The sequence below is a fragment of the Mya arenaria genome, chromosome 2 (genome assembly GCF_026914265.1).
Source record: "Mya arenaria isolate MELC-2E11 chromosome 2, ASM2691426v1".
NCBI classification, from domain to species: domain Eukaryota; kingdom Metazoa; phylum Mollusca; class Bivalvia; order Myida; family Myidae; genus Mya; species Mya arenaria.
In genome coordinates this window covers 42,263,502-42,288,996 of record NC_069123.1, presented here as the reverse complement: position 1 = coordinate 42,288,996, position 25,495 = coordinate 42,263,502, and the positions used below count along the sequence as shown (strand labels likewise).

Sequence of the window (25,495 nt, the reverse complement as noted above, 5' to 3'; positions counted from 1 at the left end):
GATATCTTTACTGGAATTTTAACCGCTAAGGTCCCCGGTGGGAAATGCTAACCGCGCGTTTGACATTTTCAGTATGATATATTCTAAACATCTCAATGTATGTAAATCAAGATGACGAATACGGTGGTGAGGTTTTAGTTGTGTTGCTAGACATTTTTAAAGACGCATTTTATTTACACAAATGCATAATGCCCTGTAAACGTACAATGACTGGCTTATTATTCAAAAAGGAAAAAGTGGAAGACGCACTCTTACTCCAAAATCAGATTTACCACAATTTATACAATTGTTTAAACATACCAAAACGGAAAATAAAATGTCGAAAACAATGGTCCTTATAAAGGAATTGCGTTTAATTTGAAAGGAAGGTGCAGAAAAACACTGTATTTCTACCTAATGAAACGATAATGGACCACAGTTAATCTTTTAGCACTCACCAATCATTTAATAGTTTTGCTTTTTCAGCTTTTAAATACACGGTTATAATCTTGTTATCAGTAATTAAGTTTCATAAATGCATTATTTAGTAAGTAGTTAAAGGTTTATCACTCAAATTTATGATTTATATACATATTGACTTTTAATAAGAGTGTTCCTTTAAACCTCTAGCTTTTCATGAGTGATACTCATGACCACTTTTTGCATTTAACTAAATCTGTTCAACTGTTCAGCTACCTTATGTCGCAAATACCGGGCCCACAGAACTCGTGTATTTTAGATAGAGAATTGTTAAACCTACCAAGGCATCATTATGTCGATAAACTTTTAAGGCTCACTAACAGTTCTGAACCAGATATAACTTCATATAGAGATGTACTTTATAGGCGTGCAAAACAATTACCAACTTGCCCAGACGCAAAGCTGATAACACGACGTGGCTCCAGAAAGACGCCAGCATACGTCAAGCTAGCACATGATTGTTACATCTTAAACAGTTTTCTCAAAGGAGATCCTAGTGAAATCGAAACGATCTTTACTAAAACGAAAACACAAGTTGTAATGAACGACAACGAAATCGACCTACCGGAAGATAAGAAGTCTGGCATCGACCTTACAACTGAGCAACGTGCTGTCCTCTGTCATTGATTTAGGAAATAAATACGCGGCCCTACAAGACGAAGTTAAAACCGATAGAGAGAAGCTTCACAAGATAAGTGAAGAACTGCATTTAGTGAAGAATGAAAATCACGCACTTAAGCAAGAAATGAAAAACCTTACTGCCAAAACGTACAATTCTCTTATTCAACACGAAGAAAGAATTAATACAATAAATGACACAAACATAAACATGCTGAAGACGTACGTGTCAAGAATTGATAGCGCAAATGAAGCAGTTCAAGTACAAAATTGCAAAGCAAAAGATGCTACAAACGCTCTATCCGAAACGCAATCCCTTTCGTATGCGGAAGTAGAACAGAATGGTACGAAAATAGTTGAAAGCAACTTCATATCTAAACCAAAGGTAGCTCCTGAAAAAGAGACTAACCAACAAAATAGACATGAGCAACAGGACATGTCGGAGCTCAACATACAGAGCAAAAATTCTCAAAATGACTCTAGCAAATATGAGGCAACACCAAATGGCGATTGTGCAAACAATATAAACATTCCTATGGCAGACACACGCACGATACAGCAAAATACCATGTACTTTGATAGAGAGAAGTCGCGCTGGGTACGGCAACAGAGAAGTGAGCAGGGAAAATCGCAGCAAACGAATATCCAAGACGCTGATGAATATTACCCGGAAGAAAACACGAACAAAATTGAAACTATAATAACGTCTAAGAGACAGTCAACTACTAATGTAAATACCTATCCGCGTGAGTCATCAAGCTTTAAATTCAAAGGCAAGTATCATGGGCAAAAAATAAATCAGACACACATATCAGAATATCAAGCAAAACTATGTATAAATCTACAAAAAAGAAATACAATTCACGTTGATGAAATGTACGAAGCTATCGTTAAAGCAATAGTATTATCGTCTTACCAATGTCTTCAACAATCTAAATTTAATCGCCATGCGAAACCTTACTGGACGCCGGAAGTGAAAAAATCATATAGTTTACAACGCGAAGCACGACGAGTATGGGTTCTAGAAGGACAGCCAAGAGGATGGCATAACGAATCATACGCGAAATATAAACGCTGCAAGCAAAATTTTGTAACGACACAAAAAATAGCAATCGAAAACGTTGAAAAGTACTTCAATAGTCAGCTTATCGAAGCAGCTGAATGCGATAGCAGATTGTTTTGGAGCTTAATTAAATCTAGGAAAAACAAAAGACCATCTGCCTGTACCCATCTATTCTACAAAAAACACCTCTGTTAGAAAATCAGGCGATATTTTAAAGGTATTTACAAACTATTTTCGCGATGTGTACTCACCTCTTCAATGTGAACACTTTGATAACGATTTTAAAAAGCTTGTAGAGGAAAAAGTTAAACAACTAAAAATAAAAAACAGTACCGCAAATAGCATTCCAAAAATAATTCCAACTATCACTAGCAAAACAATTAGAACGTATATTAAAAAGTTGAAAAGAGGGAAGGCCTCATCATACGATGTATGAACACTTAATATATGGAGGCGATGCATTGCATAAGGCCCTGGCAACATTATTCAATACAATAATAATCTCAGGCAAAATTCCAAAAGTGTGTAAAAAGGGATTAATTATTCCTGCCTACAAAGATAATGGTAAACCAAGAAGTGACCCCGGAAACTATAGACCTATAACGTTATAACCAAGTATATATTAACTATTTTAAACAGTCTTACATGACGTAATTACAAAATGGGTAAAAGAAACCAACATTGAATTTCCAAACCGACAGCAAAACGCATACCAAAATAATACAGGGGCAATAACTGCGTCTTTTAATTTGCAAGAATCCATCTATCACAATATTGAGCTCCACAACAAAGTATACGTCGCTATGCTCGACACAAAAATGGCCTTTGACACTGTATGGTTAGATGCAATATTTTACAAGATTGCAGGACTTGGAATTCAAGGCAAAATGTGGTCCCTTATAGTTGACGCGCACAGTAATATGTATAATTGTATCATTGCAAACGGTTTAACCTCCGAGTTCTTTCCCGTGTTGCAAGGTATACGCCAAGGGGGAATTATTTCAACTTGGATATATAATCTGTTCATAAATGGGCTTTTAGATTCACTGGAGCGAAGTGGACAAGGTTTAAATGTTATAAACGTTATAACAAGTAACACTACGTTGGCTGATGACATCGCGTTAGCGGCAATTTCACCAAATGGTCTTCAAAATCTACTGAACATTACATACGATTATATATGTAATTATAGATACATAATAAACTCGACAAAATGTTTTGTAATGGTTTTCGTTGACACTGCCAAAAATAAAACGAACATTAATTTGTATCTAGGGCCAAACAAAATTGAACGCACAGATATAATAAGACATGTAGGTATACAACTAAACGACAAAATGACAATGATAAAATATCGGTAGCGTGCAAGAAAGCGGAATCATCGTTCTATTCCCTACTATCAATCAACATCGGAACGTTTCACATCAATCCCCTTACATCAGCATCGTTAGTGTCAAAAATTTGTATACCAAAACTTCTTTTCGGAGCAGAACTCTGGAAGAATCTAACAAAATCAAACTGCATGCAATTAGAACGTTTTATACGAATGGCGGCAAAAACTATTCAACGATTTCCCATTCGAACACGAACCGATATCTGTTTAGCGATGTTAGGCTGGAAACGTATAGAAAGCGAAATAAATTTAAAGAAGCTTATGTCCCTCGAACGGCTGTGCAATATGCCGACATCGGTGCTTACAAAACAGATCTTCAATAAAAGACTAGCCTTATTTTCTTGCAGAACTGATAAGTGTATTCAAAAAGGATTTGTTCCAGACATTATAAGAATTTTGTCAAAATACAAGTTTTCTGATTTTATTATTAGATATATACAAACAGGAATGTTTCCTAAAAAGTCAATGTGGAAACGTAAATGCAAAATGATAATGTATAATACGGAATTAGACGATTGGAAACTAAGAGTTCAAAGTGACGCAACTTTTTGTCGCTTCATGCTCCTACATACAAGAATCGAACCGGCCATTATATGGACTTGTGCAAACGATTTTCAATCAAGGCGACATGCTCTTGAAGTTAGTAAACTTTGGATTGAACCTAGCATATATGAAAATAAGTCAGTTATGTCACGCGTGTGGCGTTATTATAAATAATGCCGTAAAGCATGTTCTATTTTCATGCAATTTATCGTCTGATATTAGAGATAATTTTAAAAATACGCTTTCAGAAAACTTTCCTCACGACATGTATTCGTTGATTTAGTTTGGTAATGAGGAGGCAAAGTTGCAATATTTGATTGGAAAAAAACATTTAGCTTTCATACATAAGAAGGTACACAAACATTTCTTGAGAATAGCAATTCACTTTGTCTACACTATCTTTAAAATACATTTCAATTTCAATTAGCATGTAAACATAATTTAGCAAGATTTCGATGATGACTCTTATGATTCTTTTTATCGTAATTGATATTTTATTGATTGCATATTTATGTAAGAATGTGTTTGCTGTATGATAATACCAATACAAATGTTACAATAAGTAGATATCTAAAATGTTCCCTTTTAACCTCATTTCATTGTAATAATGTCTGTAAACCTGTTTCGAGTCCCTGCTTGCACAACAGTTTATCGTGATAATGTAACATTTATGCTTGTTCGCATATGCATTTTTTTCTCTTTTTCGATATAAACATATTCTTTACAAATGCACATTTTGTCATATTGTGTTGTCTTTCTGCTTGCAAATGTATATCTGATCGTATCATTAGTATATCTTCACATGTACTTATCATGACCTATTTTTTTCGTTTATTTTGTTAACACATGCATTTATATATTTATATGTTAATTAATATAAGTATCTCGATCAGAGGAAATAAAGAGCATATAACTGGCGAGGTATTGTTATTGTATAAAAATAATGAAAATGAAATCAATACAGTTCTACGTAATTGAAATAGCCTGTTTAATGACGCCAACGTTTAGGTCATATAGCTAAGCTCACGGGTTCAACTTCAGTAACATGTTGTTTTTCAAAAGTGTTCAAATAAAATTAATATTATGTATTATAACGCATATCATTAGTAACTGGCAGATATTTGTAATTTCAGACTTTAAACCAACCAATTTTCAATAGCGATTCAAACGCTTTACGGCAAAATTAAAATACTTTCCTTGATTTTTTTTTCCAATATTTATGAACAAGGGAACACTTTTGGAACTTCTTAGGAACGTGAAGACATAACGCTCATTGCAGCTGGAACATCAGAAAATGCCCTCTGTCACTTGATACCAGGGTTAAGACCTTTCTGTTCAATGTGAAAGGAAATTGAACCCGTGATTAACTAAATACCGGTTCTATCTGACAGTGAAGAATTTCGTTCGCGGAATGTGTAATTAGACAATCATTACGTTTAATGTACGGGACATTTGACATTTCCAGCTGTGTTGTATACCGGGACATAGTACCACGTGATGCAGTCAATGTTACATCTTACAATCCGCTTTAAATAAAATTATAGCGAAAGAAACATTGCATTCATCAAGTATGCTTTTCTCAACTAAATCAACATTTAATAATACTTCATTTCTTCGGATGTTTTCTGTCTTTAAAGATGGTAGTGAAACTACAGAAAAGATGTAAAAAAAGCGTATTGAGCTAATGTTTTTTGCTGTGAACATTTACCTGACCTTAAATAAAGCTTCTTTTACTTTTTTTAATTTAAAGGTGCGAAAATCAGACTAAACAACAACGGGCAATCAAATGTTTTTAGAACTGCAAACGACAATACACGCAGTAAACATCAAAAGATCTATTAGCTGCTGTAACTCTCAAGTCGTGCTTTGGTTTGGCCTGTGTTGTTTGTATATATTTACGAGTAAGAAAAGGGTTTGTTCTAGGGTTTTAATTAGACGCTTCCGAGTATCCTATTACTTGAGTAAAGAACAAAATTTCGAAAAAATAACCACTTTGTTAATCAGTTTGTTCGATTTACCTAAAACCGTAAAATGAAAACATTGAAATATTGACAAACATTGTTTAAATATTGATAAATATCCAAAAAAGAAGACAAAGTCCAACCCCGCATTTTGACTTGATTAAGTCCTCATCAAGTGTAAACAACTAAGTATAATAAAATAAAAAATGTCAATCAAAATTCTGCATTTTATAGCAATCATTTTTACTGTATCACAGTCTTTTGTTGGTCCTTGTATGTTATCATTCTTGGGAGCTCTTCTTCAATGCGCAAGGGCACTTTTCGGATGTACAGATAATACAGTTTTCAACGCAAGAAGCTACAGTACCGCAAATTAAAATCAGGACCAAAATGTCAAATCTGCTTTTTGAAATGACATATTAAAAGAAATAATGTGTCAGGGTTTTAAAATGATACGAATGGTGTTTTTCGTTTTAAATATATGTAGTGTGATTTAAAAAAAAAACTACTTTATTTAGATACGTTCATAAGATTACCAAGTAAATGCGAATTTGAAAGCAAGCCAAAAAATCTTAAATATATGTTGATGAGGCACCGAGGAGAAATAAATACTAATAGATAATAACGAAAAATGGAAATGTGTTGAATAAAAGTGCCTTACTTACCTACTACAAATAGCCGAAACATTCGGGTTTCATTTAATAAACATTACTCTAGACATAAACATGCGAGATTAAAGCATTACCTATTGACAGTAATGACAGCCATTTCTCGGTTACAGTTTGGGGCCATTCAGTATATTTTTTTGGATTCGATTTTTATTGCCTATAAACAGGATTGTAAAACAATAATAAAATTACGCTTATCACGCTTTCGGCGCTTTCATTTATAGTTTTATTTAACGTTTTAAAACACATGTGAGTTCCTCTTTATATCTTTACTAAGCATTGACCATCGATGTACATGGTCATATTTTTTTTCACCAACTATTTATTTAATTTAAATTATTTAAGTAAACGTATTTAGCAAGTGGAACATTTGCCAAGCAAAGTCTAGGTTCATTTCAAGACGTTCTCAGAAGAGAAGCGCGTGGGACGTTCATGCGAGGGATATAGAAAAACATAAACTTTTGCAGCGATAAAATCCCCTTAAATATCAATGCCAACAAAAAAGGAACTGATTATTTTCACAAATGATAAAGTTTTAATCCATCAAACAAACAAAACCCTATTCATCTTGGTTTAGTTGAAATGGATTGACAAAAAGCCAATCTGCCAGAAAAAGATTCCCATTTTTTAAAGGAGAAGACCGCAATCTCATGAAAACGTATATGTCATTAGCTCTCAAAAGTCAGTTCAGTGTCCTGAAATCCTCGTCTCCCAAATGTAGCATCATAATGAACAGAGTACTGAAAAGACATATGCATGCAAGGTTAAAGCATTGATGGAGGCGATGGCAGCGATTTGATATTCTTAATTACGGTGTATTTAATTTGTGGCAAGCCATAATGTCTATCAAAAGGGTAAGCCTGTCAAAAGCTTTTAGATGTTTGAAATAAACATAACAATTATTCTTGCAAGAAAGGTTATTCGAAGACAAAAAGGTGTAATTATTGACGAGGGATGGTAAAATTGCATGTAAATCATTTAAAAACAAAACTTCGCCAAAAAAAATCACATATTCACGTGGCATTTGTATCCAAGGTGGTTGTTCTAATGTTTTATATTCTAAAAGTATAGCATGCATGGTTTCTTGCATATTTCAAATATTATCAATAAATTCAATCAAATATCGTTTGTGTTCAGCTTTAATCTTAAAATAAATATACCTCAAAATTTTTAATCAAATTCATTTAAATATTATGGTTTTTTTCATTCGCTATGGCTACCACCTTAAAGGTCTTTCTCAATTGAAATGACGTTTGAAGGACTAAGACATACGATGTTTAAATTTTTCTTTTTTATTGTGTTTTCATGTTTAATATTTAGCAAGCATAATACATAGGGGAATATTATGATAGGACGCTTTTTTTGGTGACCTGTATCACGTCGAGTTCGGTGTGTAAACACGTATCCGTCCACCGAACGAGACTTGATACAGGTCACCAGAAAAGCGTTTTATCGTAATATTCCATTACTTATACATTACTACTACAGCGAAACGAAGTCAGACGTTACAGAATTCACTTTATTGAGCAAAATAGGAACAAAATAGTTTGTGTTTTAACAAAATTAACAAATTGCCGATACGAGAACAATTATAAAATGTCACAGCACAAAAGAACAAGAAAACGGTACTTATTTTACGAGTATACACTAATCGGCATTTCATGTACACGTAACGCGTCCATTTTTAACAAAGTAAATGTTCGTGGGATTTATTGACGGTCATAATATGCAGAACTGAGGGAAGTTCGCGAGTCAATCGCTATTTCCATCGATGACGCGAATTCGCCTGATTCTTTGTATTGGCGGGCTGCTTATATTTATGATAATGAACATGGATAATGCAACAATTTATGACTTCGAAATGGCAAACAACTAGTTCACTGAAGTAGCTGTCTAGATTGGAAGTGTCCTCTGCTTCGTGCTTATCCTCATGGTTCTTAGAAGAAAACGAGAACCATGTTCATGAGTATTTACATGCTTCTGGAGCGTGAGTAAAGTTAATCTAATTTTCTAGTTTAATGTATTGAAATGTTTTCAGGTTTTACCAGGGGTTTTTTGGTCACGCTATTTTTAGCCACGCGAAAGTAGTTCCGAGATTACACACGGTACTCGCATGATACGGAATCAGAAAACGACACTATCATGATACGCATTTTTCAATACGGCGTGCTGTATTTTCACTATTGGATATGGAAAAGGAATTTGATAGGCATATAATAAATACATCTATTGCAACATGTGCATGAGTAACTAGGAGTTGTGAAAATTTTACGAAAGAAGAATTTGTCAAATTTTAGACCAAAAACATTGGCATTTTTTTCGGAAATGTAATTATACTAAATGAATAGGTTTTTGTGTCAAAATAGTCAACACAACTCTTTTAACGATGGCGTATGGCTTTGTGGCAATTGTGGCAATTTTACGACAGTTATTTGCATTTTCGTAAGCAGGAACTATATTAAAATCCATTATTTTTCACTACTTTATTGAATATCTTTATTTTTCGGAAAGACATCATCAAGAAGCCACAATACATTATTGGTCGGGTAGTCTGTGGCATCTAAATCATACTTATATTGTCGACAGTCTTTTCCGAAAAAATATAAAAGCCGCGTTCTTAGACTTGGTTTAACTCCTTTTACCACAAAAAAATGTTTCAAATGATGTATGGTATTCTCCTGAAAAGATTGTTTCTCAAAACTTAATCAATCATGAACTTTTGAAAAAAAATGTGACCGCATCCACTTTTAAAGATGAGCTGCAGTGCAGTAACCTCAAAGTTGCAGAGAAACAATGCCGTTTCTTGTCAGCCAGTAATTTAAGTTCATTGTATTCCAATTACTTTTGGAGATGAGCAATTAGCGGCTCCAGTATTTATTTAAATGTTTTACAAATAACCTCGGAGACTGCACACTGTCACACTGGTATTAGCATCAATGGTGTATAATAGATAATTCCATATCTATGACATAGGTTAGCATTGTGCTGTGCAGAAAACTAATAATAAAGTTGTCAGGAAACGTTCTAATTTATGATTGTGGTTTAAGCTATATATATTGCAGAACCACTATTATGCTGTTTCAAAGCAATCTTTGTTGAATCTAGTCGAAACCCGTTTAAAATACCAGTTGAAATAGACCTGAAATAGTGATGTTTTTAATTCATCAAAATGTACCAATTACAAAAGTTATAAAAATGAATTGGAGCTTAAAATTGTAACCTTAATGTAAATGACAACCTTGGCTAGTCTCTAATAAATTTTAGACTTGGTCATACATGAAATCATTTACCAAATAAAAAAGCAAGATGGCTCGGTATAGACAGAAACGATAGAAAATGTCAATTATGAATTCTAAATGAATTTTGTGATGAATTCCATTATATTTTATTCTGCCCATATATTGTTAGTGATAGGAAAAGATACTTACCTTATGTAAACATGCATAATACTAATATATTTACTTTCAACAATGTAATGTGTAAAATGATCCTTTGAAGCTGAATAACCTGAGCATATTTGTCAAAATTCTATGCCAAGCTTTAAAACCCCACCTGTCCACCCTTAACTATTATAACTTGATATTCACTATTTATAACATCCACTGTTCTTATGATAAGTTCTATCTGTATATGTACTCAAACTATTAATATGTGTACCTACTTAGTACTACATTACTAACCATACAGGTTAATATTTAGTATTGTCCTTTTAAATGTTTATATACAACTTTTTGTATTATTCATGTAACCTCAAACACATATTTGTATTATGAGTAAAATAAAACTGTGAAACTGGCACTATTCGGATGTACAGGAAATGCAATTACAACGCAAGAAGCTACAGTACCGTAAACTTAAATCAGGGCGAAATTGTCAGATCTTCTTTTTGACATGAAATTAAAAGAAATAATCTATCTGTGGTATAAGATGATACGAATGGTGTTTTGCGTTTTAAAATACATGTAGTGCGAATTAAAAAAACTTCTTTATTTAGATACGTTCATAAGACTACAACGTAAAAGCGAATTTGAAAGCAAGTCAAGGAATCTAAAATATATTTTGAAGAGGAACCGACGGAAATAGATATTAATAGATGATTACCAAAAAAAATCGAAATGTGCTGACTAAAAGACGCTGCATTACTCACCAACACGAATAGTTAAAACGTTCTCAGCCAATATTGGGTTTCATTTAATTAATTTTACACAAGCCATAAACATGCGAGATGAAAGCAATGTGTATATATCCTAGTGCATTTAGGTTTATTATTCACCATTATGACACAAGCCAATTGTATTTATCATCAATATTACATATTCTTAGGTAATGACAGGCATTTATCGGTTACAGTTTGGGGCCCCACAGAATAGATTTTGGATTCGATTTTATTGCCTATAAAACAGAATGGTAAAAGAAGAGTAAAACCGCGCTTTCAGCGCTTTCATTTATAGTTGTATTCAACGCTTTAAAACACATCTGTGTTCCTCTGAATATCTATACTAAATATTGGTCATCGATGTACATGGTCATATTTTCTGCAATAGCCCCACTGTGGTACAAACTATTTATTTGAGTTATGTTAGCGTATTTAGCAAGTGGAACATTTGGCAAAGCAAAGTTTATCTTCATTTCAAGTCTTTCTCAGAAGAAAAGCGCGTGGGACGTTCATGCGAGGGATATTGAAAAACATACACTTTTGCAGCGGTAAAATCCCCTTAGATATCAATGTCAACAAAAAAGAAAGTGATTCTTTTCACGAATGCTTAGGGTTTTAATCCAACAAACAAACAAAACATATTCATCTTGATGATTAGTTGAAATTGATTAAAACAATGTCAATCTGCCAAAAGAAGATTCCCTTTTTTTAAAAGAGAAGACCGCAATATCATAAAAACGTATTTTTCATTAGATATTGATAGCAATTCATTGCCATGAAGCCCTCGGCTCCCAAATGTAGCATAATAATGAATATGATTCTGTAAGGACATATACATGCAAGGTAAAAGCAATGATTGAGGTGAAGGCAGCGATTTTATATTCTTAATTACTGTGCGTTAAACCATCATGTCTATCAAAAAACGAAACCTGTCAAAAGCTCTCAGATGTTTGAAATAAACCCAACAATTATCCTTGCAAGAAAGGTCATTCGAAGTCAAAAAGATGTTATTATTGACCAAAAATTGGAAATTGTCTGTGTTGTTCTGAATTCCATTTGCATATGCAATTGCTAAGATTCGCTATGGCACTACTTAAGGGTCTTCCTCAGTGGAAATGACGTTTGAAGGACTAAAACATACGATGTATAAAAGAAAAAAAATCAGGTTCAATATTTAGCAAGTTATGAGTTATTAGGAGTTGAAAAAATTGTAAGAAAGAAGATTTTGCCAAATTTTAAACCAAAAAGCATTGGCATTTTTTTCGGAAATGTATTTATACAAAATAAATTATGTTTTTGCGTCAAAATAGTCAACACTATCCTTTCAAAAGTGTCGTCTTGGCCTCGTAGTAATTTGCGGCCATTTTAAGAAAGTAATTTGCATTTTCGTAAGCATGAAATATATTATAATCCTCTTTCTTCACCACTTTATTTGAATATCTTTATTTTTCGAAAAGATATCATCAAGAAACCACAAAACTTTGTTGGTCGGGTAGTCTGTGGTATCTCGACATAAAAACATTTATATTGTCGACAGACAAATAAACTATGAGATTGCACCCTGTCACACTGGTATTACATCAATGATGTATAATAGATAATTACATTGCTATGAAACAGGTTAACATCGTACTGTGCGGAAAATTAATAATATATTTGTCATGAAACGTTCTAATTTATGATGTGGTTTAAGCGTTATATATGGCAGAACCACTATTATGCTGCTTCAAAGCGTTCTTTGTTGAATCTAGTCGAAACCTGTTTAAAAGACCAGTTGAAACAGATCCGGAATAGTGATATGTACCCACTAATTATTACTTACTTAGTACTACATCTTTAACCATACAACCTGGTTAATATATATTATTGTCCTTTTACATGTTTATATTCCATAGTTTGTATTATTTATGTTGATGACCTTAAAACACATATTTGTATTATGAGTAAAATAAAACTAAAACTGCGAAACTGGCACTTTTAGAACGTACAGGAAATACAGTTACAACGCAAGAAGCTACAGTACCGCAATTTGACATCAGGGCGAAAACGTCAGATCTTCTTTTTGACATGACATATCAAAAGAAATAATTTATCAGGGTTATAAGATGATACGAATGGTATTTTTCGTTTTAAAATACATGAAGTGAGAAAGCAAGCCAAAGAATCTAAAATATATCTTCATGAAGAACCGACGGGAATACTAATAGATGATTACGAAAAAAATCTAAATATACTGACTAAAAGACCCTGCCTTACTTACTTGCCTACTACAAATAGTCGAAACATTCTCAGCCAATATCGGGTTTCATTTAATTAACATAACACTAGACATAAACATGCGTGATGAAAGCAATGTTAATATATATCCTAGTACATGTAGGTTTATTACTTTCTGGTATGAAACCAGCTTATGGTATTTAAAAATCATCAATATTAACTATTATTAGGTAATGACAGGCATTTATCGGTTACAGTTTGGGGCCACTCAGAATATTTTTTGTATTCGATTTTTATTGCCTATAAATAAAATTGCAAAAAAATAGTAAATTCACGCTTATCACGCTTTCAGCGCTTTCATTTATAGTTTTATTCAACGTTTTAAAACACATGTGAGTTTCTCTAAATATCTATACTAAATATTGGTCATCGATGTACATGGTCATATTTTCTACAATAGCCCAATTGTGGTACCAACTATTTGTTTGCGGTAAGTAAGCGTATTAAGCAAGTAAAACATCTGCCAAGCAAAGTCTAGCTTCATTTCAATACTTTCTCAGATGAGAAGCGCGTGGGACGTTTATGAGAGGAATATTGATAAACTTTTGCAGCGGTAAAATCCCGATAAATATCCATTCCAACAATAAGGGAAGTGATTATTTTCACAAATGATAAAGAGTTAATCCAACAAACAAACAAAATCGTATTCATCTTGATGATTAGTTGAGATTGATTGACAATTCAGTGCCGTGAAATCTTCGACTACCAAATGTAGCTTTATAGTGCATATGCATGAAAGGTTAAAGCACCGATGGAGGCGAAGGCAGCGATTTTATATTCTTAATTACGTGTTTTAATATATGGCAAACCATAATGTCTACCAAAAGGGTAAACCTGTCAAAAGCTATCAGATATTTGAAATAAACCCAACAATTAGTCTTGCAAGGAAGGTCATTCGACGTGTACAGGTGTAATTATTGACGAGGGATTGTAAAATTACATATAAATCATTTCAAAACAAAACTTCGCCAAGAACATTCACATGTTCACGTGTCATTTGTGTCGAAGGTGGTAAATATTGCTCTTAATATGTTTTTTATCTCTAAAAGCATAGCATGCATTACTTCTTGCATATTTCCAATATCATTTATAAACTCAATCAAATATCGATTGTTTTCAGGGTTTTTTTTAAATAAATAGACCTCTCGAAAATTTGAATCAAATTCATTGAAATATGATGGGGTTCTTTTTTTTCGAAAAAAATCTATAAGTGGCATTGTATAAAATAATAAATATGTGTCAGTTAAAACAAATCTAGATTGTACACTTTGTATGCTATATAGAGTTATAAGAATGAATGGCTTTATTGTTGTATTTTTATACATGTTTGAATGGCTGCATTTGTGGAACTAATGGACATTCTGGTAAGGAAATTGTGTAATTGCTAACATTCGCTATGGCTACCACATTAAGGGTTATCCTCAGTGGAAATGACGTTTGAAGGACTAAAACATACGATGTTTAAATTTTTCATTTTTTATTTTGTTTTTATGTTCCATATTCAGCAAGCATAATACATACCTCCGTTGCAACATGTGTATGACTTATTAGGAGTTGAGTAAATTTTACGAAAGAAGATTTTATCAAACTTTCAACCTAAACTCATTGGCATTTTTTTGGAAATGTATTTATACAAAATAAATATATGTTTGCGTCAAAAAAGGCAACATTACCCTTCCAACAGTGTTGTATTGCTTTGTGGTGAGCAGGAAATTTATTAAAATCGCCTATTTGTCACTAATTAATTGAATATCTTTAAAAAAAATATCATCAAGAAACCACAAAAGAGTGTTGGTCGGGAAGTCTGTGGCATTTTAACACAAAACATACTTATATAGTCGACAGACTTTTCCGAAAAAAATGTATATGCTTTTTTATTCAAAATCTGAAAAAAAATGTTTGTTCCTTAACTTTGGTTTACTCCTTTCATCACAAATAATGTCGCAATGTATGTTATTCTCCTGCAAAGATTGTTTATCAAAACTAAATCAATCATGAACTTTTGAAACATTTTAATTTGTGGCCTTCTGTTTCACCTTTTGCGCTGTGGAAGGCCCTTATAGTTGAGCTGCAGTACAGTAACCTCAAAGTTGAAGAGAAACAATCCCGTTTCTTGGCAGCCAGTAATTTAAGTTCAGTGTCGTCCAATTACTTTTAGAGATGAGTTATTAGCGGCTCCAGTATTTCAAATAACCTCGGAGACTGCACCCTGTCACACTGGTATTTACATCAATGGTGTATAATTGATAATTCCATATCATTAAAATAGGTCAAACTCCTGCTATGCGGAAAATTAATAATACATGTGTCATGAAACGTTCTAATATAGTTCTCTAATATAGAGCTATATATGTAAAGAGTACATGTTATATTATAATAGTTAACACCAAAATGAATCGACATTTTATTGTTTAGATCATAAGTTAATTATTAAGAATCACATTAAATACACCTACTGAGCATTTAAGTATATTTAATGTGAAATAAATATAAAACGCCAAAATTCTTGTTTAAACAAATCAACAAACAATAGAAAGTAACAAAATAATTCTGTTTTCAGAATGATTTTTAGATAAATTATCAATAATAGCAATTTGATAACATGGGCGAACTATTGGTGCAGTAAACTGCCAATTCCGTGGATTGTCTTGAGTTTGTTTGCATGTTTACTCGTTTATAAATTGCAAGTATAAAAAATCTAACCACACTCATTTTTAGATCAGAGGCCTAAACTGTTCCCTGTGATTTTTCATTTGACAAAATACTCGGTGCGTAAAGGTCACCAGCAAGTTTTTATTATGTGACTAACCATCGTCACTGGTGGAGCAACTGTAGACGCACATGCATTACGATCATTGTTATTGTGGTGATAAAAATAAGTGGGCCGTTCGTAAAGTTTGTGGACATGCTTTATATTTTTGAATAAATGATACAGTCATGTTATGTTGATCTTACATTTTGGCGTCACCTGTTTTGGGTCATTTAAGAATATGTGTATGAAACACGGAGCACTTTTAATAAGTTTTTTGTAGATTAATATACTAAATCAAACTCTTCACCTTTCTCTTAGGTTGTCTTGTTAGCTTGTTAGCCGGACAAGTGGGTTTCCTCCGGGTACTCCGGTTTCCCCCAAAACACAAGACCACACTCTCGCGTAACATCGTTATAAAATAAATAATAAAATAAAATGTTGTAATAACTTAATTCACAACCGTTGTAAATTAAATGAGTTTATGAGTACTCTCAAAAGTATGAGTTGAGTTCATTTGTTTCGAGTAATTGACAAAACCAGGATAGGAAGTGAAATGGTTTTAAACTATTGCCGTTTCCTTGGCGGCGTATACTTGTTAATATAATTGGATAGTATACATTTCTTGTCCTCAAATGAAAACCAATTGTAATGAGTAATTTGAAACATAAGAGTATTATACAAGTTAATAATAACAAATTACTAGAATACATATGGCACACAACCACAAAGTGGATATATCTCAAATCATTCAATCAGGGCATATTTATTGAACTTTTTTTAATGAACGTTGTTTAATTTTGGAATTCATGTAATTAAGACATATAGCAGTATTAACTCTATAATTGTTATATGTTTTTTATCAAATGAATGGCATCAACTTCAGAGTACACAACACCCAACACTAAGCCTAGTATTAGTATTACATTAGTTTTGTTATTTATATGAATCTATTACTGGTGCTTTTAATAAAGTATACCTACTATTCAAGCTTACATAATTACAAGCGTTGAATCAAAACGTCGATCTACCAGAAGACCTGAATGTGTTATCCAATTATTTCCCAATCATCTCTTTTTCAAAGTATCATGGAAACAAATGCGTCATTTAATAGATATTAAAGGTCATTTCGATTGTCGAAAGCAAATTATATTAATGCTTTGAAACCTTCGTCTCCCTTTTTTCACCGATGGAAATTTAAGTTAAGTGTAGGGCAATATTTACTAGCCACATAAACGGTCCTATGTCAGGATAAAGCATTTATTAGGAAATTATTCGAGGCGAAGGCAGCGATTATAGTTTCATGATAACGACTAGTTCCTTATGTGGAAAACCATAATGTCCGTAGAAGGGGAAAATGTCAAAACGTCCATCCATCTTTTAAATATGTCCAGGATTTGTTTTTGTACCGATCGGATATTCAAGCACCACAAATCCTTTAGAAAGCAAAATTTCACAATGCGAATTCATACACTCACGTGTCATTTGTTTTAAATATTTTGATTATTCATAAGTACATGGTATTTTTGACGTTTTCATATTTTGAATGCTATTCACATATAAACTCAATCATATTCGTTTTATATAGATACTTAATATTAACAATAATAGACATAATAAACTTTTGAAATGTGATGTTTTGTACCAAATTCATTTCATAACAATACATGTTCTCTATAAATAACATGTTATAAGCACTAGCGGGTCCAGGGTAGAGGGGGGGGGCGCACCCGGCATGACCCCCACCCCCCAAATTTTTTTTCGTCCAAGTTAGCTTTATATGTCAATAAAGGAGAAACAAGTAATAAATTGCGCCCAAAATGCATTATTTCGGACAGAAAACTGTTAGAACTTTCATGTGGGTATACCCCCATAAAACCCTGCGAACACTTTAAACCAAATAAATTTCGGATCTGAGGGAGGGGCGCTAGTAAATATTGTACGCCCCTAAGCTACGCCCTCTCTTACGTCGAATCCTTGAACCGCCTCGGAAAAGATGTATAAACAAATGAGATAAGTGATAATGTGAAGCATGTTAATGTAAAAAAATATATATGCTGTTACAAGATTAATGTTCTCATCACATATATTAGATATCGATGCTGAATGATGATCTTACATAAGGAAATGAAAGACTCTGTAACATGTGTAACACATTAGAAGATTGGTATCACTTCCTATGTTATTATATTTATCACATGCTTACCTTTGTTTTCCGTGTAATATACCCATTACGAATATTTTTATCTTACACATGTGTAAGATAACCTATCAGACATTTCTATTGGCCAGACTAATCACACGCAACCTAGATATCCCTCCGCATTGTTTGTAAACAAAATGGTTTAAATGCCAACAAATACCGTGATAATGAAGCTGTAAGACTTCCGGAAGAGAAATGGCTAACGAATCATAGTGCCAGAAAGCATCTTGTACAAAAACTTTCTGATAGCAATGTTCCGCCAACCAGATAATGCAGATTACTAGTCACAGAAATATCCAGTCAGTCAACAAATACAGCCACAATAGTGACAAACACCACAAGAACATTTCAAACATCTCCATCTTGACCAACACAAGCAATATGCAATCAATGCCATTTGCTTGCAGATTTAATTAGCTGTCGGTTACCGAAAACACAAATACGAATTCCGCAGCACAGACATCTCATGACACATCCCATGGCGGCTAGAACATCATGTTCTCTGGAAACATTCCTGGTGGAAATTAACTTTTTCAACATCAACATCCATGCAGTACAGAGTAAGGCTTCGCCGTTATCATCTGCATGTTGTGAAACACCATGTACACCAAGAAAACGCTGCAAAATCATCGTAGAAAGCGACAGCAAATAACTTTTAAATCCGTGCACACAGTAAAACTTGACAGACCGATGTAGGTCACATAAACCGCGTAAATGCATGTACTCTGAGTGTGACGTCACCAAATTGTGTACTTATTGGGGTTTTTTTGGTTAAAATCGTTCGTTATTCATGTTGTTGGATATTTTACTACACATTTTTATATTTGTGACTTGTTAAGCGCTTTATCAGATTTTAAAACTTGATAACTGCTAGTTACTTTTGTCATTTTAATTTTGAACTATTTATATGGCGCATCGTTGACATTCTACTCTGAGTACTTTGGCTGTCAAACAATCGGTTCAGAAAGTGGAACTTAATTGGTAATAAAAACACCGTTTTAAGCATGTGCCAGAGGCTCGCTTACTAACAATTTTCATGAACTCGTTTAATAAAATCTTGTATTAAATGACAACTCGTGTCAGATCCTATATTTAATGTTAATACCAAGCTATTTAAAAGTACGAGTATAAAAATCAGTGTGTGTATACCACGTGATAAATTACGTCATTTATACAAGGTCGGAAGGCAACATTTTTCCTAAAATAAAGACTTGAATCAAAGATAACTTTTGTTTTACAACATCATTTTAAATACAACAAAGGGCAGTCTATGTCGCTAACAGAGCCCCACCTTCGTGTTATTACAGAAGTTTGATAAGGTGATTAGTTTTATCAAACACTTCAACAAACCTGTTTCCAAAATAATGTTTTGACACTGTTTCCAAAATAATGTTTTGACAGTTTGTCGAAGTGTTTTAAGAAACTAAACTCTCAATCAAACTATGGTTTAGATCGAATGCGGGGCTCCGTATGTGGCGTAGACTGCGCTATATTTCATCTGAAATGGTGAAGAAATCGTGAATTTATCTTTCCTTTAAGTCTTCATCCGAAGCAAAATAATAGCTTAATGTGTTTGCATATTTTGCATATTTTGTAATATTGCTATTTATGCATATAAAGCTTTAAAAATACTACGTTTGGTCATAACAACATAAGGCTTTTCATGAAATAGCTAGATAACTAGAAAATAGTAACTACCTACACAAGACAGAAGACAAAGGCGACACTGCCACTGGAATATAATACAAGCAACAAACAATCAAGACAAAAAAATCGTTTTCAAACGCATTGTTACTGAAACAGTGAATTCTTGGAATCTAGAATAGTTCATTAAATCTAATTAAATGGAAATAATTGTTGGCAGGGGGTTGGGGGTTAACCCCCACGAAAATATTTCATTTACAATTTCTAGTCCGAAATGGCGCATTTAGCGTATTTGATTACATTTTTTTCTCCGATACTGACATAAAAAAGTAAACTTGGCCAATTTTAGCGGGGGCGCCAATTACAGCCCCCCCCCCCCCCAGCCTGGATCCGTTTGTGCTTATTACAATGCAGATATCTGTCGATATAAAAAAAAAAAATGGAGTTGGTAGTTATATTTTGTTAGTGAAATATATGACACACGCTTAATTTACCATGTTTTTGCTTAGTCTAAAGTAGTATAACTGTTTGCTGTGGTGTTTTTACTGTAGATCAATAGATAAAAACAGAGCACGTATCGGCATATTCTCATGACTTGAAACATTGTTGTTGATGTGTATTATAAAATTATTATAATTTGGCAAATGGGATTGCTTAATTATTGAGAAAGCCTCTCATAAAAATAGCCGCCATGCAGAACTTATTAAGTTAGTTATTTAAAGTGCCCGTCTCGTGTGGAATAAGTTATTTTATACAACAAAAATAAAAAAAATACCCTAACTAAAACTTCTCAGAGTTTTATACAAACTCATTAAAGTCCAACGATTAGATTATTTGATATTGCGCAAAAACGAAGTTGGAAAGGTACACTTGTCTTGATATCAGGCGATTTGTAATACATTTTTAATAAATATTAATACATTTTTAATAAATATATTTTAAAAAAATTAACAATTAATTTTTTTTAAAAGAAGCACTTTTTGCAGCGAAACACGACGCCCTTTTTCCTGCGAAAATTGACGTTTTAGACGCATTTAAAAAAAAATACGTATTGGTAACAAGAGAAAGAAAAATAAATGTCCGTGAACGTTTTCACAAGACGCAATTGTAGGAGGAGAAAGAAAAGGGAGAGAAAGAGGAGAAGAGAAAGAGGAAGGGTAGAAAATGGGGAAGAAAGATAAGGGGATAAAGAGGGGAAGAAAGAGAAGGGCAGAAAGAGAGGAGAGAAAGGGGAGGGGAGAAAGATAGGGGATAAAGAGGGGAAGAAAGGGGTGGAGAAAGAGGAGGGGCAGAAAGTGAGGAGAGAAAAGGGAGAAAGATGGGGGGATAAAGAGGGGAAGAAGAAGGTGGAGAAAGAGGAGGGGCAAAACGGGGGAGGAGGATTTGAGTTGGGAGGGAATTGAGAGAGAGGAGAAAGAGATAATATCATATTTTAAGAGCTCTTTTCGGGAATGACATTTCTTCTAAAATGAATTAAATGCCTAATTTTAGCGATTTATCATTATTTCTATGCCTTCCGTTTATTACTTATTCAGTCTATTTATATTTTTATTAAATATTCTATAAATAAGTGTATTATTATAATAACAATGATATACAGTAACGCCTTTGGCCATCACAATGAAAGGTGTAAAAATATGGCCATGAATGAAAATATGACTGTAGGTTGTATACCGGCAGAAAATGATAGATTAACTCTTGAAATATGAAGAGTTCTGAAACAGTGCCATATACAGTGCGACATGGAGGCACCACACCGCCGCCGTGATATACAAGACATAAGCCTGACCAACATCTGCGTTAATTTTCAAAATACTTCGACATCGTGTGGTATGCAAGACCTTAACCATACCAACATTTATGTCAATGTTAAATCACCTTCTACATCGTGTGGTATGCAAGACATTGGCCATACCAACATTTATGTCAATGTTAAATCACCTTCTACATCGTGTGGTATGCAAGAAATTAGCCATACCAACATTTATGTCAATGTTAAATCACTTTCTACATCGTGTGGTATGCAAGACATTAGCCATACCAACATTTATGTCAATGTTAGATAACCTTCTACATCGTGTGGTATACAAGACATTAGCCATACCAACATTAATGTCAATGTTAGATAACCTTCTACATCGTGTGGTATACAAGACATTAGCCATACCAACATTTATGTCAATGTTAGATAACCTTCTACATCGTGTGGTATACAAGTCATTAGCCATACCAACATTTATGTCAATGTTAAATCACCTTCTACATCGTGTGGTATACAAGACATTAGCCATACCAACATTTATGTCAATGTTAGATAACCTTCTACATCGTGTGGTATACAAGTCATTAGCCATACCAACATTTATGTCAATGTTAGATAACCTTCTACATCGTGTGGTATACAAGACATTAGCCATACCAACATTTATGTCAATGTTAGATAACCTTCTACATCGTGTGGTATACAAGACATTAGCCATACCAACATTTATGTCAATGTTAGATAACCTTCTACATCGTGTGGTATACAAGACATTAGCCTGACCATGTCCAATAATTTTTGAGACTGCAACATCTCTCAATGGTTTACATGTTCGCCAATGGTGTCAAATGCGTTTATCGATGTTCCGAATAATGATTTAATAATTTTGTGAAACATTATGATTCCTGCTACGCGGAATATTAATCTATCACGATACAAGACATCGTGTGAAATACGAGACATTAGTCTGACTAAAATTTATTTCAACGTTCAATAACGTCGTGTGGAATAAGAAAGAATGCCTTACAATAACCTAGGAGACTGCAACTCTATTAATGATATGTACATGTAGGTTAATGGTGGTAATTGCGTTTATCGATATTCTGAACAATGATTTTTATATTTTTGTCAAAGAGGTACGTTTCATGCTAGGCGGAAAATTAGTAAACCCTGGTACGTTCTAATTACATTGTTCATATATAATTCTATACATATCAAGTTCATCGAGTTTGTTATTTTTCATAATGAGAATAAATACCCTATACTTGAAATCTTAACAACTTTGTATAACCTAATTTCGTAAACACAAAGCGATTGAAACAAAATGGATGACTTACTGTATTACGATTTATTTGATGTAAATTATTTTTTTGTGAAAATAAACGAAAAAATTACTACTAAAACGACAACAACAGCAACACCATCATCGGCAGTGCTACCACGAGTGACTTCTGCACCCGTGCGGTCAAACTTTACATACCCATTCGGGCACGCTCGCCCGCCCTCAAACACACACTGACACTCACACGGGCAAAAGGCTCAAACTTCTAGTCTGCGTATTAATAATTTTAAACTCTTGTTTTTCATGTCGTTGTTCGAAAACTGTCTTGTCATTGTAATAATGTCAGTTGTGCGCTTAACTGATTAAAATAACATTTAATTTTGCTATTTCTAGGCACATTTAAGGAAATCGTTATTCCTTGTAAGTGAAAACATTGTTCTATGGATGAATTCCATTTGCTGATTTGGGAAACATCATTTGATTACCCTGCTATTTATGTTGACAATGAATGGATGGTTATTTCAATTAATATGATTGAATTGCATTTGTTATCTTACTATATCCAATATGACAAGTCTAATACGCTTTGTGCTAAAATGCTATAGCGCGTTATTTTAAAATTAGATCGTGATTCGACCGAGCTTAAAACTTCATTCTAGCCAAAGCTCGTAAGCGGAAAGAATTAAGCGGAATGAAATAAGCGGAATGAAATAAGCGGAATGAAACAAGCGGAATTAATATGCAGCGGAATGGAACATGCGGAATGAACTTAGCGGAATGGACGAGCGGAATGAATGCAACGCAATAGAACAAGCGGAATGAAATGCAGCGGAATGGAACAAGCGGAATGGAATGCAGCGGAATGAAACAAGCGGAATCGAACAATCGGAAATAATTAATTGATTATCGAGAGTAGAGTATCCTTGTTTTACCTGGGACGTAATAAGATCACCGGGTTTAGTCCACGCCCGATCACCCTCACACAAAGTTCTTGCGTATGTGCTCGTCCGAAAATGCCCAAACCGGTTCTGTTCTAGTGCTGTCATGGGTAGGGAACCTTGGTTTGAGCAGTTGCGTTATTAATTCACTAAATTCAGCGTTCGCAATTTCCCTATGTATTAACGTATGCGCCTTTATGCTCCTGTCCGCGTTTGGTAGTGCCCGTGCTCGTGCTGGGTGGAGTTGACTAGAAGCATCGCATTGTAGCATTAAAGGATACTTTGTGTCGTAAACGTCCTCGACAGTCAAGACAAATGACCCTCCATTTTCTTGAAAGACTGGCTATTCGATATTCTTCTGTTCAGATATACTCTTATTGGCGAAGAAATATCTAGCAGGTAGGTTATGAACCCATACTGTAGGTAATAATCATGTCGAGTGTTGTTTGCAATTCAGCCTTGAAAAGGCCTTTTGATAAAAAAAAAAAAAATACGACTAAAGGATGATTCCAAAATCAATCTTTTTGGAATTGAAGCGAGATTCTTTTTTCAAGAGTTAGGCAATGGACAGTTCGTGACTTTGCGTTGTACGTTGCCAACAATGGATTCAACGCATCCCAAGACCTTGTAATGCTTCCCCAAGCGCACGCACAAGAGTGTCGCCAAAGAACAACATTAATGTACCTAGTGGATTGTTAAAACAAATCATATATGGCGTGTTTTCAGAATTTCGAATGACAAATACGCGGACGTCAGGTTTAGCTTGCTGTTAAACTTCGCATTTGCAAACCGAAACCATTCTCGTTCACCAGTGAAGACGCAATGCGTACTACAGATTAGATTGATCATTATCAAACCCCTAATGAATGAGAATGACCGAAACAGATATGGTTCCTATTAGTAGAAGCAAACGAATGACTCGGACACCAAGTATTGCTATGGAAGTGCGACCATGACCATTTAAAGGAGAGCACTAATGCTGTGCCCATCGCATCTTCTTGATAGCAACGTCGTAATTTGGCGAGGTTTTATCGGAATCCGATAGTGACAGCAGGTACAAGATAATCTTAATATAATATCACTATTGACCTCTACTGACCTCCAAGTACCTTGACCTTTAAGGTAGAGAGGGCTGACGGTCAGACCACGGAATGCTGCTCTAACAGAAGGAAATAGTAGGAATATTTTTTACAAAAAAGTAGGAAAAGTAGGAATATTTTTGGTTAAATATGTAATTATTAATAGCTATTTACTTACCTAGAAGAGATGTTTTTAATGCAAAATCATACCATTCTATATGCCACATTGAATATTTTAGTGAATGATGCTTGGTCGGTTTCTGTTGCTGAACTGTGTGGGTGAAAAGATGATGCACGTCAAAGTGGAACATGTTGCCACACCTTTCAAAAACAGAAACCAGCCAGTTTGACATCTTTTGTTCATTTTCTGCATATAAAACTAATCAGATTAAGATCAACAAGAAACGCCGCAATGCGACGAAAAAGGGTTTTTAATGATTGACAGAAAAACTTCAGTCTGTGTCCGTTCTTCTATTTTTAGTAACAGTGAACTTGACCCTAGGGACCTCAAATGCAGTCTATTGAAAGTAGGGATGCAAACGAATATTCGATCAAACGTTTGGTATTCGAATGTCAAAATCGGTCTTCGAATATTCGGAAAAAAGAGTAATGATACTAATTCTCATTAAAGAAAATTAAAAACCTTTTGCCTACAACACTGCTTTTGTTTATAAAGTTCGTTTGTTTTGTTTTTACAACG

At 33.9% G+C, this 25,495-nt stretch overlaps 1 protein-coding gene across 1 annotated transcript; it reads left to right on the top strand.

Annotated features, from left to right (window-relative positions):
* The first annotated feature begins 1,288 nt into the window (after positions 1–1,288).
* Positions 1,289–21,137, top strand: LOC128214957 (uncharacterized). The gene is made up of 2 exons (XM_052921682.1): positions 1,289–1,823; positions 20,926–21,137. The coding sequence occupies exons 1-2, from the start codon at positions 1,289–1,291 to the stop codon at positions 21,135–21,137; spliced, it is 747 nt and encodes a 248-aa protein (XP_052777642.1).
* The last annotated feature ends 4,358 nt before the right edge of the window (positions 21,138–25,495 follow it).